This window comes from Botryllus schlosseri, chromosome 10 (assembly GCF_051294905.1).
Source record: "Botryllus schlosseri isolate E-star chromosome 10, Bs_hap1, whole genome shotgun sequence".
Classification (NCBI taxonomy): Eukaryota; Metazoa; Chordata; class Ascidiacea; order Stolidobranchia; family Styelidae; genus Botryllus; species Botryllus schlosseri.
In genome coordinates, this window is record NC_137245.1 from 3,473,444 (window position 1) to 3,492,794 (window position 19,351).

Consider the following 19,351-nt stretch of genomic DNA (forward strand, 5'->3'; position numbering starts at 1 on the left):
GTGAAACTTCATTTGGGGCCCACATCTTCCAAATGCCGTCGAATTATATGGCGGATTGCTGTAACAAATCTAGACTTGTTACCTGAATAATAGCATACATAAAGGATTTTATTGGTGTTATTTGGTAGCTGTATTCAATTGTAATTTGGAGCCATTTTACATGTGTCCATATTACCCCATGTTACAGATATCTATATACGTTTATGCTAAAATGCCGCAAAATTTTTAAAGAGTAATAGAGCGAGTTGGGATGGAAATGATATGGAAAAAGAAATAGATGAGGTTTCCAGAGGATCAAAAATTTAGGCAGCTGCTAGAAGTTTTAACATACCAAGGACAACTCTAATCCGTCACTTGTCAGGAGATTTGACAAAAAAGTCAGGTTCGACAAAGGTAGGCAGGTTTTGTTTGTTGGGGGAGGCTAATTAGTCAAAACTTTTGACTCATATTTTAGAATCTGAGAGACGAGGTTTCCCACTTACTGTTGAAGACATAAGACAATGAATGGGCTTTTGAATTTGTAGAAGAAAATCATATTCCACATAATTTCTCCACTGGCAAAAAGATGGCTGGATTGGATTGGTGGAGGGGATTTCGTGGGCGTCACAAGGACACTCTGACAATCAGAAAGCCACAAGCCTTATCTATTCAAAGGGCCATCCACTTGAACAAGCCAATTGTGGATAAGTATTTCCAATTAATGCTGAAATATGCGATTCTAGGGAATCCCGAACGGATATATAATGCTGACGAAACAGGACTGAGTTTGGTTCCTGGCGTGAAAAATGTTGTTGGTTGCCAAGGTTCCCGGTACTGTAGCCAAATAACAAGTGGAGAGCGGGGCCAACTGCAAACTGTGCTAATGGCAGTAAATGCAGCTGGTCACTACGTTCCACCAATGGTAATATTCAAGGGGAAGAGACCCAATGCTCGCTTGGAACGTGGCATGCCTCCTACAATTGTAAAATACAGTGAAACTGGCTACATAAATCGTGATTTGTTTCATGAGTGGATGGTTAATTTGGTGATGCATCAACAAAATGTGTCTGGCAAAACATTGCTGATTCTTGATGGCCATTGGCCGCATACAAGATGTGGAAAAGCTCTTGCGTATGCTGCGGAGAACAATGTGGAAATTGTGAGTCTTCCTCCGCATACCAGTCATTATCTTCAGCCGCTTGATAAGATAAAATCCATTTTAAACCGCTCAAAGACTACTACGTGGAGGCTGCTCGAATGCACCTACGAAATAGTCCCGGAATGGGTATTTCAAGGCTGGATTTTCCCGAGTTGTTCTGCAAGTCGTACATGAAAGTGGCCACTTTGAGGAATGCTGTGCAGTCTTTTAAATCAACTGGGCTCTTTCCTCTTAAAAAATCAGTAATTCCTGACGCCGCATATGAGCCATCAAAAATAACTGATGTACTGATCCGAAGCTCTGATCCTATGCCGACTGAAGACGCATGCTGTAGTTCCACCATTTCAACAAGCTTCTGTAGAGATGTCAACACCATCTCATCTCGTTCATTGGACCATGAAAATGCAGCAGTGAGTTCGTTTCAGAATATATTACCATTTCCAGTGTCCACTCAGAAAAGAAAAACAAGAAAGAAGTCAATTGAGACAGGAATTCGAGTATTGACAGGTCAGACATACAGAAATGGGCTTAGTGCCTTGGAGAAGGCTCAATCAACAAAACCAGTGCAGCCAGTCAAGCAAGTTGAGATAAATCGTTGCGCTAGTATCAATGCAGTTACCTCCAGTGTAAGTTCAGAAAACAATTGTGGTACTTGTGGTGGTAACTTTTATGAGGATGAGGAGAATGAGGGTTGGATTCAATGTCAAATTTGTGACGCATGGTACCATGATATATGTGCTGGTGTCTATGGTAGAGGTGTAGTAACATTTATGTGTGACAATTGGGCATAAGCAACAAGCCTATTTGCTTCTATAATTAAAATGTTTGTTCTCTCACAGGTCAAAACTTGCTATATGGTTTCTATAAATGTCTCAGATTATCATTTTATTTATATTAGCATTTTGTATAGTTCTCTTTGAAGTTATCTCTACTACTCATGATTTGTTCTTAAAACTTGCAGATATTCTACTTGATTGTTTACTACTTTAGTTCTATGCTTTAGTGCTTACAATGTTCATTTTTAGTAGTTCTATTTATGTATCTATATATTCAGAGATATTTTTATGTTATTTTGTTATCGCAGTTTTGCTGAAGTTATCTACAGTTTTGACATTCAAATACATTCCATCTACAGTTTTGACATTGAAATACATTCCGACTTGCTCAGAGCATGCAATTTCCATCGTTTGACTGATTCTTCAATATAGGTAGGCAGGAGATGGATGGATGCATACACTGTTTTGTTTATTGTACATTCCTTACAACTTACAACCGATTATATGAAATATTGCCTCGAGAAGAGCCTGTGGATGTATTTTGGATTTCAGGTATATAGTTTCGAGCTCTGTAGCGATAGGTACGGACATATCACTCCAGACCGCACAATATTCTGACATACATCGCTACCACGAAATGCGACATCTACAAAAATCCGAATATTGTGTTTTTTTGTGCATAGATGCTCGCCTTGAAGTTTACTGTGTAGTAGCCTATCATGTATAACAGTTGGATTTAACAATTTTTCAACTCGGGAAGTATATTATAGGTAGTTGACAGACATGGACGTAATTGAGCTTTTGGATGAATTATGCGAGGAGAGTAGACCGCAACGCTGTTACCTGGAAGATTTGAAGAATCCACTCAAAAAATATTCAGATTTGGAGTTGCAAGATCGATTTAGATTTTGCAACAAATCAACCTTGGATATTGTAGCAGTAATTGAAAGCGATTTAGAACTGAACCAGCACAACCATGCTGTGCCAAAATTACAGCAGCTACTACTGACATTGCGATTCTATGCAACAGGTCACTTCCAACGTACAGATGGCGACTTGGTCCATAAGTCTGGATGATGATGATGTTGAGTACTTGGAGGATTTTGTCGAAACAACAGCTATGTCTCCTTCAACCGCTACGTTAGGCAGAACTGTTCGAAATCAAATTCTGCAATAGAGAGTACTTTTGATTACATGTACATATTATTTATTTGCACTAGGCCAGAGGTCTCAAACTCAAATGTGCTCGCCGGCCAGTTTTCCTGTTTTGACGACGCCGCGGGCCGCAGCATTTATAGGGGTATTCTATGTCTTTCCAACTAGGCCTTATTTGGCCGGAATGAATTGTCCTGTGGAAAGTGAGCAGATCCAGCAGACTGACAGTAAACACACATCATCAAAATGTGATTTACTCTTGCATCAATTTTGGCCTGGCACGAAAAGAATAATCAAATTTATTGCCGTTTGAATAGAATTTGTGTTGTACTTGATATATATTAATTATAAGATATAGACACCATATGGGCGGACAAATGTATGATGCCATCATAAAAGCTACCAGGTTATAATTTTGCAGCTACTATGAATATTTTGAATTTAACAGACTGATAATAGAGACTGATCTGATATCAAAACATTTTTAAGTTGGGCCTTGCAATTTCAATCCTCAATCCAGGATATGGATATACTTCTGATAAGTAGGCTATTAATCTCATGACCAAATATCTTCAAGTATATGGGAGCAGAAAAAAATATAAATATAATATGCTAATGAATGTGTCCTAGTGATTGAAATGTCGGAACGCCGAACGGCCCATTGTTGTTACATCGTTGGAGCGTACCAAAACGGCACTCGATAACTTTAAGTGGCCTTAATAACATGGTTTAGCGACCAAAGATATAACTAACAGATTGCCAATGATTGCCGTAACTACTTGCTTAGTTAGCGAAATACCAAGCTGCGACCTTCTGATCTATTACTATTCCCCTGATACGCGATTAGTTTGTTGCGTCCATGGTTCTAACAAATTCAAGGCATTCCGAGTCCACTCGAGTCATTTTCATTTTTCTATCGAGTTAGCCCGAGTCTGAGTAATTATAAGAAAGCTAGGTCACGTCCAAGTCCAACTCACAAATTTCAGTCGCGAGTCGTTAAGGGTCAGGTTTTGTCATCGTGAATTGGAAATGTGGCGAAATAGTGCATATTCCACTGCATGGTAGCGTTTGCAATTGATGTGATAGTGAAGTTTGATGAATAGTTTCAGGCTTTCGGAGCAATTTAAGAGGGTATTTTCACTTTATAACCTGAAAAGATATATTTGACATTTATATATTGTCAAATTAATAAAAATCTAAAATGTCGTCGCGGGCCGCACAAACTGCTCCGGCGGGCCGCACAAACTGCTCCGGCGGGCCGCGTGTTTGAGACCTCTGCACTAGGCTATAGCTTTCAATAGCAGTTCAATTCTGGTTTATTCTGGAGGTATCAATGTATATTTTGCATTTTCCGCAGTTATCTTATAAACAACGGGAGAAATGAATACGAACAGATTAATTAATTACTCCCGGAGCGAGATGCAATTGTTGATCGAGTCCGAATGTAAGAAGACTGACAGAGAAAGTCAACAACAAAATGCAAAGCATGGGCAGAATTAACTGTAGACTTGAATGCGATGGGCCGAGAGTGTCCACGTACCACAAAGAACTTGCCACCCTTGTGGAAAAACATGAAAACTAAAGCGAAACAAGATAATGCATCAAGAAAACGCGAGCTTGGAAAACAGGGGGAGGTCTTATGGATCTTGAACCGGATCCATTAAGCAGTGAAGTTGAAGGTATATGTCGGGGATATCCTGAAACTTCCGTGTTTAAAATAAAAAAAAATATATCAGCATTAATAACAGGTATTATGTCCTAAGAATGAATATGACGATGATAATGATACCTTCGTCGATGTTTCATGTGAGTACAGTTTCATAGCTATATTGGAAATGTTAAATAAAGGCCTTGTCATTAACTCATTATTCCATTCGTTTACAGTTCAATTGCTTTCCGATGGCCCATTGAATCAAATTGGGAAAATTTCGGATAGTTTTCTTGGTGTGAGCCAGACCACTGAGCCCCGTACTTCAGGGCTCTCTACCCCAACGCTATATTATGTGTCAGACAGCAAATTGGATTGGAAGAATAGAATACCTTACTGGTGATAACTAGTTTGGGAGAGCTCATGTCCGATCAAACTATTGTATTTTATCTGTTCACATAATATATATCGTCACATAATATATATCGTTGGACTGGCAAATCTGGTATGCTTGATGTTTTAGCAGATTAATGTGATGACATGGTTGACCTTATAATATTGTCTATTCTTGAATGGTAGTGGCGGTAGATGATATATATTTTCTTGGACTCTTGCAAAGATTTTAGAGTGCTACCAACCAGTCATATTGCAAGGTGTCAGCTGTCCGTATTTGGTTATCGGATTGATGATTTTTTTTTCTGTGGTCTTGTAATCAAAACTCACTGGTATTGTAATCAAAACTCACATCTGGTTGCAACTATCCGGAAATATCAGTATCAAAAGTTACAACTATACGACAATATCCGAAAAAAATCTGTGGTAATATCCGAATGCCACAAAATGGGTCAATATCCGGTCCGAACGCTATCCGAGTTCGTCCGATGCTCATCACTGCTGTAAACTCACCAGAGATGAGCACTGGACTGGACTTGGACAGGATCCGGATTATGGGTTATTTTCGTTGGATCCGGATCGGACCGGATTGTGATTTTTGAAAAAAAAATTGGACCCGGTTGGACTTAAACTTTTAGCATGAAAAATTCCGGACTAGGGTACGCTGATTTTGCAACCAGAAGTGCGGGCGGCGGGAGAGAAGAACTGTTACTCCAGCCAGTTGGTATTTAGTAATGCAAGGCCCCGCGTGAAAGCCATCCAAGTGGGTGAGCTTGAAAGCAGGTTTCAATTTCGCAAATGTCACGAAATCACGACAACATTGTCGATTGCGTTCGCCGTATTTACGCGTGTCACTGTGGCAGTAGGCCAGTAGTGAAGACAGGCGAGAGATGTTAAGAAATTTATCAAAGGCATGCCGTTATTAGTTAGTGTTAACATTTTTCAGAGGGTTTCAATCTTGAGGGTTTGCAATGCTCAAATTTCACTGAATTAGTTTTCTTATATTATAGTTGTACGATAGCGATAGCATTTTTACGTCTGAACAATATGAGTGCGAGTAACAGTGTTGTGAAAATGTTGAAGGAAGGAAATTACGTGAAAGTAACCCATGATAAAGCCAAAAGCGCTTTTTCGAGTAGTTTTGTGTTTTTGAATTGTGCCGAGAGCCAGAAGTACATAGGGTACGTTTTGTGCACTTTGTGTGACGAGCCTTTGAAGCATGATCGAGGGACTAGTGGCACTACCCATTTAAGGAACCATATGCAGCTTTATTGCAAAGCTGCAAAACAGGAAAGTCAGGACGGTCAAAGGAGAATCACCGGCTTTTTCAATTCAAAAGTAGTACTTGCAGCGGCAACCAAAAAGAAATTGTTGGATGCGTCTATCTCATATATTGTTAAGGATATTCGCCCCTTCTCAGCTATAGAAGGCGGTGGCATTGAAGAGCTGGCGAATGTTCTCATTGAGATTGGTGCCAAGCATGGTCGGGTGCGAGCAACAGATATCTTGCCCTCGAGGTTCACAGTTAAACGGCATGCTTGCAGTAAGAGCGATGAAGGCATAGTTGAATTGAAGGAGAATTTGAAAATCGCAATCAGGAATTATGGCTGCATTGGTCTAACCACTGACGTATGGACGGACTTGAGAAGTCGTAGCTTTCTCTCTCTAACCGTTCACTTCAGCATGAATGACAGGCTGATGTAAGTAGTTGCCACAGTGGCTGAGCTAACTGAGAGCAAAACCGGTGATTACCTTAGACGCAACATTTTGTCAGCATGTTTGTGCGTTGGATTAGATCCTGAATTAATTGCTCAAAGGTGCTTTTTCACCACCGATAACGGGAGCAATATAAAGCTTGCTTTGGCCATGTTCAATAGATTGCCGTGCGCATGTCATATGATTTCGACTACCTTGACTCATATTCTACAGCTGAACAAGATGAGTACTTTATATCCAACTACAGAACACAATGTGTCGCTGGTTGAGAGGATCAGATCAACAGTAAAAAGTATTAAATCACTTGATGCATATTTCAAGCGATCCGGTCTCAACAGCAACTTGCAGCATTCCATGACCAAAGCAATGATACAAGATGGAATTCCATCCTAACAATGTTACAGTCGTTTCATGACAAACAAACAGGAAATTTGCACTCTGCTAAACGCTAATGGCCAAGAAAAAAGACTGGAAAACATTGACTGTTTTATAGTGAAAACCCTGATCGCTTTCCTGGAGGAGTTCAAAACGCAGACATTGGAATTGGAGGCTGAATTGAATGCTACTATTCACAAGGTATATCTGTCTTATAATGTCCCTAAACTTTCGATGTAACCATCGCCAACGGATACTTTGTTATTGCAATTTCTAAAAATAAGGGGATTGAGGTGTTTAAGTGAAAAAGTTGAAATAATCGACAAGGGTTTTTTCTTGAATCCGAAATACAAAGGCCTGGTGCCACTAAGTCCGAATGAAAGAACCGAGGTTCATGGACATTCTAGAAACTTGCTGTCCTCTTTTTTTCTGGCAATTCTACTACAATCCACAGTAAACCAGAGGACGATCATTCATACACTGCTTTCAAAAAGAAGAAGATTGATGGTGGTCTGAGTCTAGCTGAGCGTTTTGTTGACTGGTAAGAGGAAGTTACAGAAAAATGTAACCTCGATACTGATGAGGTGGCGAAATACATTCAGACAAACTTCAGTCGACTGGACGTCAAAAACATGTGTGAGGGCCCAAATACTAATGTCTTGGGGTTCTGGAGTCACCCTTCGGTGATATACGTTTCCTACTCTTACCAAACTGGCTATGGGTATTATGAGCATTCCGGCGTCCAGTGCTCCAAGTGAGCGAGTCTTTAGTGTCTGTGGAAACACAGTCACAAAGAAAAGAACCCGACTTTCTCCCCAGACACTAAATTCAGTTATTGTCTTGGGAGCATGTTGAAAAATAAATATGTTTGATGAGGTGCTACCATCTGCTTTTTCATGGCATCATTCTGACTTGTTTCGTTCAAGTTGATCGTTTATGTCCGGCACAGTAGCAGTTCCTAAGCTAGATATTGTGATTTGGCTGGTTCTTTTGTCGATAATATTTTATATGCTCTTGGAACAAACTACTATGGCAAGTTTGTTGTGTAGTGACTAATTGTCTTGTATATGTACATTAGGTTGACCATTAGGTTGTATAAAAATAACTTCTTTTTTCAAATTTTACTGGCTAAAAATGCTACTGGTTCAATTCCAACCGGTGTAGGTGAGTTCATTGAAGTAGAAAATTTTGGGATAGAAAAATAGTGTTGAGTAGTAGCCTATATTCATATTGAAATGAGCCCGAATATTTTATGATGACATATTTTCGGCTTTCGGAAATGAGATCCTCATATATATTATATCGGCATGGCTTTGGAATAAATCCACATCTACTGAATTCACGATCCACTGGGTGCACTAGATAGAGGAATTGACAAGCATTTTTGAACCACATTGAAGAGCATTGGATACTCATTCTTTCTAGTCGCCCAAAATGCAAAGAATCATCGCCTTCAAATCTGCACATGAGCTTATCAGTTTCATCCAAGTACCTTGATCATCTGAGTCATTTCATTGGCTCTAATTAAACTTTGCTTCGATTGTTTGTATAATTGAAAATTCTTGAGTACTTTGATTGCGGAGGATATATTACCTCTTCATCGCAGGATGATTTTGTACAATGCATTGCTACTATATGTACCATTGTCTGTTGTTTTTACGACGGCATATCTGATATCAGACGAGTGCAACGAAAGCAGTGGCGACAAATAGCGATGTCGGCAGAATTCGTCAGATGCGTTGATCTAGCCCAGTGGTTCTCAACCTTTTGGGCTTCGCGGACCCCTTTTGACCGTCACGTCGCGGACCCCTTTTGACCGTCACGGACTCTCGCGGACCCCCTCAAGTTTTAGTTCAATTTTAGCTCTATTATGGTGCAACATTCATATCTGTCTTGTGCAAATACGAACTGTAGGCTTGCGATAAACAGCAAAATAATGACTTTCCTTGAAAATAACATCATACTATTTATGTAGAAATTGGTAGGCTTTTATTATTTCAAAGCCAATTTTGCAGCCGTATTTCTTGAAGTACGTGGTCGTGTCTTGAAAATCCGTGTCTTCGTTATGATAGAAACGAGGAGTGCCTAAAACCATTTCCGCAAAGATAGATGGAGGCTAATGCAATATTAACGCATAACGCTTTCGACGATACTTTTGGTGTGATCGCAACATTTATGTCACCAAAATGAAGAAACATATATTTTATGAACATATCACGTCCAGCATCTAGCGCAGGGACGGGCAACATACAGACCGTGGGCCGGATTCGGCCCGCGACGGCATTTCGATCGGCCCGCAGAGAGTTTCTACCGTCAAAGTAAAATCGTAAACTAATAGTATAGAAAAATATTTTGCGCCAAAGAATGGATCCAAGTTTTCCAACCTGAGAAAGACTGTCATGAAACTACTTGTTGTGTTCGGGTTTACATATATATTTACGAGCAAGCATTTTCGATCATGAACAATTGAATATTAACAAGACAATAAGGCTGAATACCAATATTACTGGTGATATGAATTTCAGGAATGAAGCGTAATGCTTTGATAGCAACGAAACACTCCTTGTTCATCAAAAAAGCAGCCTTGTCGATAGGGCAACCGCAATAAGAATGCGCCAAATCTGATAGCCGAGCTTTAAGAGCAGGTATAACATTGTCCGATTTATGACGGGTGTCAGCCGAAAATATTCGGGTACATTTCAATATGAATATACTATTCAATTGTATATTGAAGTTCTGTACCTCAAAGAAGCTGTTCAAATAGTGGTTATGTAGGCTATATCACAGGATAAAATGGATTTCCGGGCGATGTTTCAATCTCTGCATTGGGACAAATTAGGGATATTTTTTTCAAACGACTGTACACTACTTTGATGAGACTGACAACTTCAAATCGAGAAGGTTCCGCAGACATTACGAAGTCACCCTGATTGACGTTACTATCTCCATATTTTTATTTTTTCCACAAACCTCAACAAAACCTCTCATAACAGCAATATGTTTGTATCAGCAGGTTAATGGAAAATTGGCAATGAAAATGAATTACTACACCACGATAGTTCATGTCAGACGATTATGATGATGATATGAGTCATGAGGTTTTATCAGTTGTGGGGCAAAACTGCCTCATGCTTTCTCAAATTAAAAAATAAAGTAAAAATTAAAATATCACCAATACTAAAAATTTAGAGGTCTCGCGGACCCCCTGAAATTGCTTCGCGGACCCCTAGGGGTCCGCGGACCCCCGGTTGAGAACCGCTGATCTAGCCATTACGATTCGCAAATTTCTTCATCTTCAAGTCATATGTAATAAGCCGAGTCAATGACTTGGGTCAAGTCATGCGTAATGACTCGAGTACAAGTCGAGTCAATCCAAATATTGACTCGAGTCGAGTCGAGTCACAAAAAAATCATGACTCGAGTCGAGTCATGACTCGAGTCATTACAACCCTGTTACACACCAAAGGAATAATTCATTCAGATTATCAACGTGCAATAGAATAACGGGGTGGGTGACCGACCACCGTTTCCAACATATTATTTTCACTTCCAAATATTTGCGAGACAGTCGATGTTTTCGATAGTGTAGTGCTCCAGCCCATTATGACGAATTTGATATTTTTCAAATAACAAAATTGCTTCAACCAACCATGGACAAAGTCGAGATCAATATCCCACATGTTCAGATGCAGAAGGCTGGCTCAGCAAACTATGAAGCATTTGCAATAGCTTTCTTTGGCAGAAGCCCTGTGCCGGGGAAAAATCCCACAACTTGCTGTGTCAGTGAAACTGATATACGCGAATTCATTGCGGCGGGATTCAGGGACAAAACTATGATCAATTTATCTTCATTAATGACTAAGAGAGTCAAAGAGCCTCGGGAAAAACTGTCAAAGAGCCTCGGGAAAAACTGTCGGTCAACTTGTACTGCAAGTGCAGACTCTCGAACTACGGTGTTCGAATTGCGAAATTTAGTATCATCCATGATGTACAAAAAACAGGATACCAGAAGATGTTTAAGCAGACGATTGGCCAAAGCCAAATGTAAACCTAGAAAAACATTTCTTTGAACAAATCGAACGTCAGCTATAATGAACTCGACTACGGAATTTGCAATTTGAACAGCATTGTGCGGCATCTGACATCAGAAAAATATATTCATTTCTTAACTATGCTGGACAAAACCCATGGGCCGTTGATTATACCTTTACATCTACTCCTACCTGCACTAGTGCTACCTCCTACCTGCACGACATTAAGCAAGGATTGAGTACCAAGCGAATTAATGGCTAAACTGCCCAGCCCATACGGAATACAAAGAGTGGTCGTGAGCTAGCTGGACAATGTGGACATGCTATTACAGATACTGATGAATGTCCTCGAGTTGCAACCCAACTGCGCATCTTCAATGTACGATCCAAAACAAGCCGATGTCAACCGTGCAACCAATACATGATTCCCATGAATATGATATACATATTAAGCAGAGCAAAACAGAGATGCATGCGGCCTTTATAGGACTGCATTCGAGTACAATTTTGGAAACATCTATTTCATTGCAACATCTCATCTCGACATGGCCGGTTTCAACTGATAATGTGACAAAAGCTCTAAACCGCTGACATGGCCAACATTACAGATTCAGTAGTAAGGAGAATTGCCCCGTAGATCTTTGGGGGCTTTTCAGGGATAGAAGATCACCGTGAAGATGACCAAAATAGCTTATAAACGTGTTTTTATATACTAAACTAGCATTTGGGTTACAAGCATTGGAGTTTCTCAATTATATACTAAACTAGCATTTGGGTTACAAGCATTGAAGTTTCTCCTGACACTTTTCAAATCTGAACAACCTTAATGCCCATGGCCAATACCAGACCAGCAAACTTCCTGATTTCTATGACTGTTGTGGACCGCCAGATCAAGGCATAGCTATTTATTTTGAGGGACCTTCCTTTTTTATTTCTTGCTCTCCGTAAATATTAGCTTGTTCGCACAAGATTTTAACTTGTATTTTCGGAATCAGTGCTGCAGTAGCTCTCGATTGGGACCAGTTTCATTAAATTTCAGCCCTCGGGTCGCGAACTATAACCAATTATGCTACTTTTACATTGCTCAGTAGCAAGTGTAACTGCTTGCCAGAGCGTGACGACGGGACTTGCGTATCTACGCATGCGGCCCGCGTGTTTGAGACCTCTGGCCTACACTTTATAAAGTGGGAGCATTATACTGTCATATATATGCTGCTATTAGTTTTCAGCATTTTTTTTATTGCTGCAATATCCTTTGATATTTTGCAATTGCAGACAATATCGCTTGGTGTCTTATCGACACATACTGGAATGGATTATTGATGGCGACGTTTTGGGTAGCAAAAACAGGATGCCCTTGCCAGCCTGCATTGTGACTACTATAAGGCAAAAGTACCCTAGTGGTGATGGACTGTATGTCGGTTTCAAATGGCCGATAGAAAACGAACTGTGATTGATAACACTGCGGCTCTGAATATAAGTCTAAAGCAGTTCAGTTGATTGTACTAGACAGTGAACTGGAACTGTTTGCATTCTATGTTCCACCAATGGCTGCTGTGCCTGATACATCACTACTTTGCTTACTCGTTATTTATTAAAAATGTAATGGGGTAGGTCTGCAATACAAGGGCGTGGATCAGGTTTCACAGTGCATGATACACTGTTAAATATAAGCGTGGTGTTGGGGTGGAATAGGGGTGGATCTGGGTGTTCTACCTCTCACATATGGTTGACCACCCTGTCCAACCTCCTGATCAGGAAACAAACATATATGTTCCCGCTATGATCATTCCATCACCTGATGCGCGTTAATGCGTAGCACAGGGGCGGGCAACATACGGCCCGGGAAGAAATTTTGTCCGGCCCGCGGACTGTTTTCCATCTTACATGATAATGTGACCCGCGGCCCTAGTCTGCCGAGATTCCCACTACTTGCTTACTTGGTCCAATTTTAGTGACTGTAGGTTGTTATATACGTGTATGCGCAGCGTGCGAGGGTGGAGCTTACGTGTAAGTTCGTCGGAGCGATAATACTTGCATTATCTGCATTTACGATGTACTCAACCCCAAAGTCGTTTGTGGTAATCATGGTTTTTGTCGACTACAATGGTCATTGAGACCAGGCTGATACTTCTTATTTTTGATTCCGTAACTGCCGACATGTAGCACGGCACACTTCCAGGCTTTTGTAACACACCGCTTATGCCAGTGGCTGCCAACTCAAAACGGGTTGCGGGGCCACTATTCAAATTTCGTAGAAGACGCAGGCCGCATGAATTCAATATCGAGATTAATCACGCCACACAGTTGAACAACGACGCTATCTCGTCATCTATACTCAACCCTAATTAATTGATATCTTTGTAAATTTGGTGTACTGGACTTATCGAACGACTTGAAATCTTAATTAAGGATTGCACACGGCACCGTGTGTTGATTGGTCAGAGAGAACTAGACATGGTTGCGCCTGTATGACAACGCTATTTTCAAATCCACATTGTCTTCGTCATTATCGGCGAGGAATGGATGTGAAGTGACATTGCTGTCGTTAAAATACATTGATTAAATACGATTTATTACTTGCATATGTGGATAAATGGGCGAATATTGTATCGATTTAGCAATCCGGCCCGCCGGATGGAGAAGTTGTCCGCCCTGGGGTTCGGTATATATGTAAGCGCGAGATATGCTTGCGCAGCGTTGCTGTCACGAGATTGAGTGCATATGTGCTCGTGCTCAAGGTCGCTGCTGGTCAAATCAATTTATCTATCGGACGGCCGGACAAACATACCATTTATTGATACAGAGAGAGTTAAAGAATATTTATCGGTCACCCGTACAAATCAGCATCATTAAATAAGAATCGAATGGATAAAATGAGAATTTACGAGTTTCGTAATGTGAATATTTAACAGTGAGTTGAACTGGAAGTCGCAACATTGTTTAATAAACTCACAATAAGGTATAGACAAACTTAAGTCATGGGATTTAGGCGTTAAGTCATACGTGACTGTATTCTAGGGATTTAGGCGGTAAGTCATACGTGATTGGATTCTACACAATTACACTTGAGGGCAATTTATCGACAGAAAGATATAGAGCAGAGGTCTGAAACACGCGGCCCGCCAGAGCATTTCGTGCTGCCCGCGACGACATTTCAGATTTTCATTAATTTTTCAACATATAAGTGCCACATATATCTTTTCAAGCTGTAAAGTGAAAATTCCCTCTTAAATTGCTCTGATAGCCTACAACTGCTCGTCGAACTTTACTATCCGCGACCATGCAGTAGATATTCCCTATTTTGCCACATTTCCCATTCACGATGATAAACCCTGACCCTTGGACGATATTCGTTTACAGCACTATGCTTAGATGATTCATGACTGAAATTTGTGAGTTAGACTTGGACGCGACCTTTATTAAATTAAAATTACTCAGACTTGGGCTGACTCGATGGCCAATTGAAAATGACCGGAGTGGACTCGGATTGACTCGGAAAGCCGTGACCTGGTTAGAACCATGGACGCAACAACCTAGTCGCGTGTCATGGGGATAGTAATAGATCAGAAGGTCGCAGCTTAACATTCGCTAACTAAGCAAGTATTTATGACAACCATTAGCAATCTGTTAGTTACATCTTGAGTCGTTAAACCATGGTAATAATGCCACTCAAAGGTATCGAGTACACCGTAGTGGTACGCTCCAACGATGTTGTTCGGCGTTCCAAAATTTCTATAACTATGACACATATCGAAGGTAATTGACCATGAGCGTAATAACCCACTTATCAGGAGTATACCCAAATACTGGATTGGGCTGCACTGCTAAACTCCAAATGCCGTGATAGCAGATTAATCCTTATTATCAATCTGTTAAGTTCATAATATTCATAGTAGCTGCAATATTATAACGCGATAGCTTTCAGGATAACAATATATATTTGTCCGCTCACATGGCGTCCATATATCTTACTTATATAATTAATATATATCAAATACAAGAGTAAATTACATTTTTATAATGAGTGTTGAATGTCAGTCTGTTGGATTGGCTCACTTTCGATAGGACAATTTCATTCGTCAAATACGGCCTACTTTGAAAGACATGGAATAATACCCCTGTTGATGCTGCGGCCCGCGGCGTCGTCAAAACTGGAAAATTGGCCCGCGAGCACATTTGAGTTAGAGACCTCTGATATAGAGTTAGTTAGCGCTCCTGTTCGCTTGATCTTCGAATGACGCTCATTGCAAGATAGCTGCTGATTTGACGTGATTCGGGATGATGTTTACGTAAAAACAGATCGAGGTAATGAAGTGGTTTATTCGTAATCAAACCAGCATGGCAGATTGCATTACAGATGAAATCCAGACCGGTCATACACTCTGTTCAAGTAAGAAATATCGTAACACAACGCCTCGCTGGTTAACGAGGTTAATGCTATATGCGTTTACAGTATATCTCGCGTTACGCATACGCCTGTCGTGGCCGTCATTGGTTGCATAGGCAATTATGGGCGATCAGTAAGAATTGGTATCATATTGACATTTTTCAAGAATACTGTCGAACTATAATTTTCGATCGGCAATTGACTCTTATAATTTCACAGCTCGAAAACGATATATTTCACTACGAATCGATGGAATTAATACTCGATTTATATTCGGTGGTCCGGATATGTGAAATCAAGTGGCGGGCTGGATTCCTCAATCGATGCAGTCATATATGTTTTCAACTTCATTATCCAATAAAAATGATAACTTTGTTGTGGTTCTCTAGCTGTTCTTCAGCGCAGTCTCAGAACTCTATTTTGTGTTACGACTACTTTCATTGGGCTATATTATCAGCGACCTGAAATTAAGCAAATCCAACACGCAACTACAGAAATTTATTTATTGATTTCCTCATGGTAATATAGCGACAATTACCAATGACGACAGAGTCTTTTCGGATCCCGGACGTTTCGTTGCACATTCTCCTTCAACAAGTTCAGCTGGAGCTCATCCATTGCGACGTGTCGATATATTCCAGTTTTTCGATCTGGTTATCCGACACACGGACGAGATCCCCCATCTTATTTATTTTTCTGGTACCGGTGACAGCCTTCAACTCGTCACCATCAAGCAGAAATTTGTCCCCTGTCCGTTGAAGGTTCTTTATATCGAGATACCGAGTCACTTACAAGATAATTTCATTGTCAGACATGATCCTTTTACCAAGACCAGTCGATCGCAACATCTTATACAGTTTGTCAGCACAGTTTGTCAGCAAGAAGAAATTTATCTTGATTCTTGCTGCTCTCCTCTGGCAATTTTACAAAACTCTCGAGAGTTTTGTAAAATTGCCATTCATGCACAAAAATCGATGGCACACACTCCATAACAACATCACGAGTTTTGATCAACTCAAAATTGTTTTCAATTCGTTTGGTCATTTCATTGCCATGATACCGAATCTCTTCAAGAATTAGTTCGATACAACTCATGACCACTATTAAAATCAGATTGCCCAAAGTGTCAATTCCTTGTCCGATTGAGTATCTGTCTCGCTCATGGCTCCGTCAATAGCATCCATTCGATGAATGATATCTATTTGAGCGTCCCGGTCAGCTGCATTTTCGCGGCGAAGTGCAATAGCATGGAACAGGTGTATCAATAATTATCAGATTGTTTTTGTTTTTTGGGTATTCTTGGTGTTTGTCGACTAGTGTGGTCATTTACACCAGGCCGATATTATTCTTATTTTCCGTAACTGCCGACTTATATAGCACGGGCCCACCTCCAGGCTTTTTGTAAGACACCGCTGACGCGGAGGAGGTGGCGAGGAGGAGCCTAGGTAAACCTCCAACACTTAGGTATCGGAATTCGGAAGTCGACCTCGGTCGGACTCGACCCCGCACCCATTGGTGTTGCAGCCGCGGATTATATACCACTGCGCTATCTCGCCACCTATTTCATCCAATCCCGACAGACACAATGTACAATCCGATACACAATCCGATATAATTAACTGAGATGAACATCACCCAAAAACAGGTTGCGATATCCTAATAGTTTGCGAAGATGACAATGGCTACCTGGGTGATGTTTTCGACATAGTGTACTTTGACCAAATACTTACACCTCACTGCTCATTTCAGCTTGTAGTTTGAGATTAAGCTGAGATTATTAGATGCTATTACCAAAAAGATTCTATTGAAATAAATAGTTTTCTACCACTAGAAATAGATAATATTTGATATTGAAACAATATTTGATATTGAAACAAGGACCCGGAACCCGAACATTATAAAACGCCTGCAAGACTTTGGTCAACATATACCCGGTTTTAAAGGATAGACCCGGTTTTAAAGGATAGACTAATATTTGGAAACGGATCTGAATATGCAAGTTGTATTTGCATGGACGAGATTTATAATGTATTTGCATGGACGAGATTTATAATTTTTTTCCTAATATGATGTATTTCAGGGTTCACGGAAAGATTCGATAACGACAAAATTCAAAGAATATCGTCGCAAACTTTGGGGTGTTGACGAGGTCTTGGCTAAAAAGCATAAATTTGGTAAGAACTACTTTGCAGAAGGATTTGAGTTCTTACGCAAACACTGAAGACAAGCATGTAGTGATTTCCCATCAAAAACTCACAAAAGAACAACTTCGTAAAAAGCACCCTGATGTTACAATAATGAATGAGGCGGACGTTTTTTCCCGAAGAAACGATATCGAGAGTGGTATGGAGACAAAGGAGGTGCTCGAAAACTATCCTATCTTTCAACACGCTACCTGGGTATGCGACATATAACATCATAATCTCAGGTCTAATGGCACATCTAATGACATAACTTTTTCCAGGCCAATTCTCCACACTTCTGGATGTCAGCATGATATCTGCAAAGTCGATCTAACAAAAAGAATTTTGGACAAAGCGTATAGCTCCGCTCAACATAAATTCAGCTCAAAGGCCGTTTTTCACGAAAAGTATGACCACTTCCTATTGAATGATCAGGTACGAAGTTCAATGTTATTAGCATCTGAATCCATTATCAACTCCTATGTAAATTACGCACCATTGGTGTTTTATTGCCACATCTAACATAATTCGTTAAATTTTGTGCAATTTTCACCTGGTGCAGAATCTGCTTAGTTTATTCCAGCGATTCTCAAACTGTGTGTCGCGGATTTTGAACAAAAACATCGTATAAATTTGAATATAAGCCAAATGTTTGCACGAACCTGAAGAGGGTTCAGGGTTCTTGCCACCCTTTTATTCACGTTATTCTGTTGAGGTGAGTGAGCTCTGGGAGTTTTACTAATAATGAAGCAAAACTGACTCGTGATTTTCCGAATTTAAAAAATACAAATCATGTTATCAACTATTTTGAGGCTTCGCGAACCTCCTGACAATGCTTTGCGGACCCCCGGTTGAGAACCACTGGTCTAGAATAAACTTACATCTCAACAAGTTTTCAAGTTTTGCTTCAAACAAAATATGCCTGATCATGCTCTTTATGTATGCTGACTTGACTCGAGTCACTTAAGACGCAATCATACATCTTACTTCGAAAAGGCAACTTGACTTGAATTCTGACTTTCGTGACTTGACTTGACTTGACTCGAGTCACTTGATACGTTTGCTTCGAGTGAAAATGGCGTGACACAAATACTCAGCTTTCATGAGGCATTGGCGGTGATGATATCAATTCATTGGCTCTTCAACATGAAATTTTCTCGAAATTTTCACCCAAGATTAAAAGATCTCTCACTTTCATGTCAATTTTTCTCGCGTATACCTAATTTAAAGGCCAGTATGGTGCTGTTTAAAAACAAACTCCGCGAGATCAGTGACTAATTTGCAAATGAATTGCCTGAAATAATGACGATGTTTGGTAATTGATGTCAGCATGCGAGGCATAACGAACACTTGAATAAACATCACGAAAACCGAAAACCGATGTGGCAACAGGGTGTATAAGAGTGCAGCATGAATAGGCTTTTGACAAAGATATGGGTTGGTATCGGTAACCGGAGATTCAGCGTTTGATGAATAATATCCGGGCAGGAGATATAGTTTGATATGCCTAGATTCGGCTTTTGTAAAATATAACCGAAGGTTGATA

General features: G+C 40.2%; 1 protein-coding gene across 1 annotated transcript; it reads left to right on the plus strand.

Moving 5' to 3' along the window:
- Positions 1 to 243: 243 nt before the first annotated feature.
- On the plus strand, positions 244 to 1,312 carry LOC145448773 (uncharacterized). Its single transcript, XM_080327228.1, has one exon. It carries the CDS (start codon positions 566 to 568, stop codon positions 1,310 to 1,312), a length of 747 nt encoding a protein of 248 aa, XP_080183354.1. The 5' UTR covers positions 244 to 565.
- Positions 1,313 to 19,351: the final 18,039 nt, after the last annotated feature.

What these genes read in the sequence shown, in the direction of transcription:
- LOC145448773 (XM_080327228.1), top strand. Translation starts at nt 566, where the DNA reads ATGGCTGGATTGGATTGGTGGAGGGGATTTCGTGGGCGTCACAAGGAC.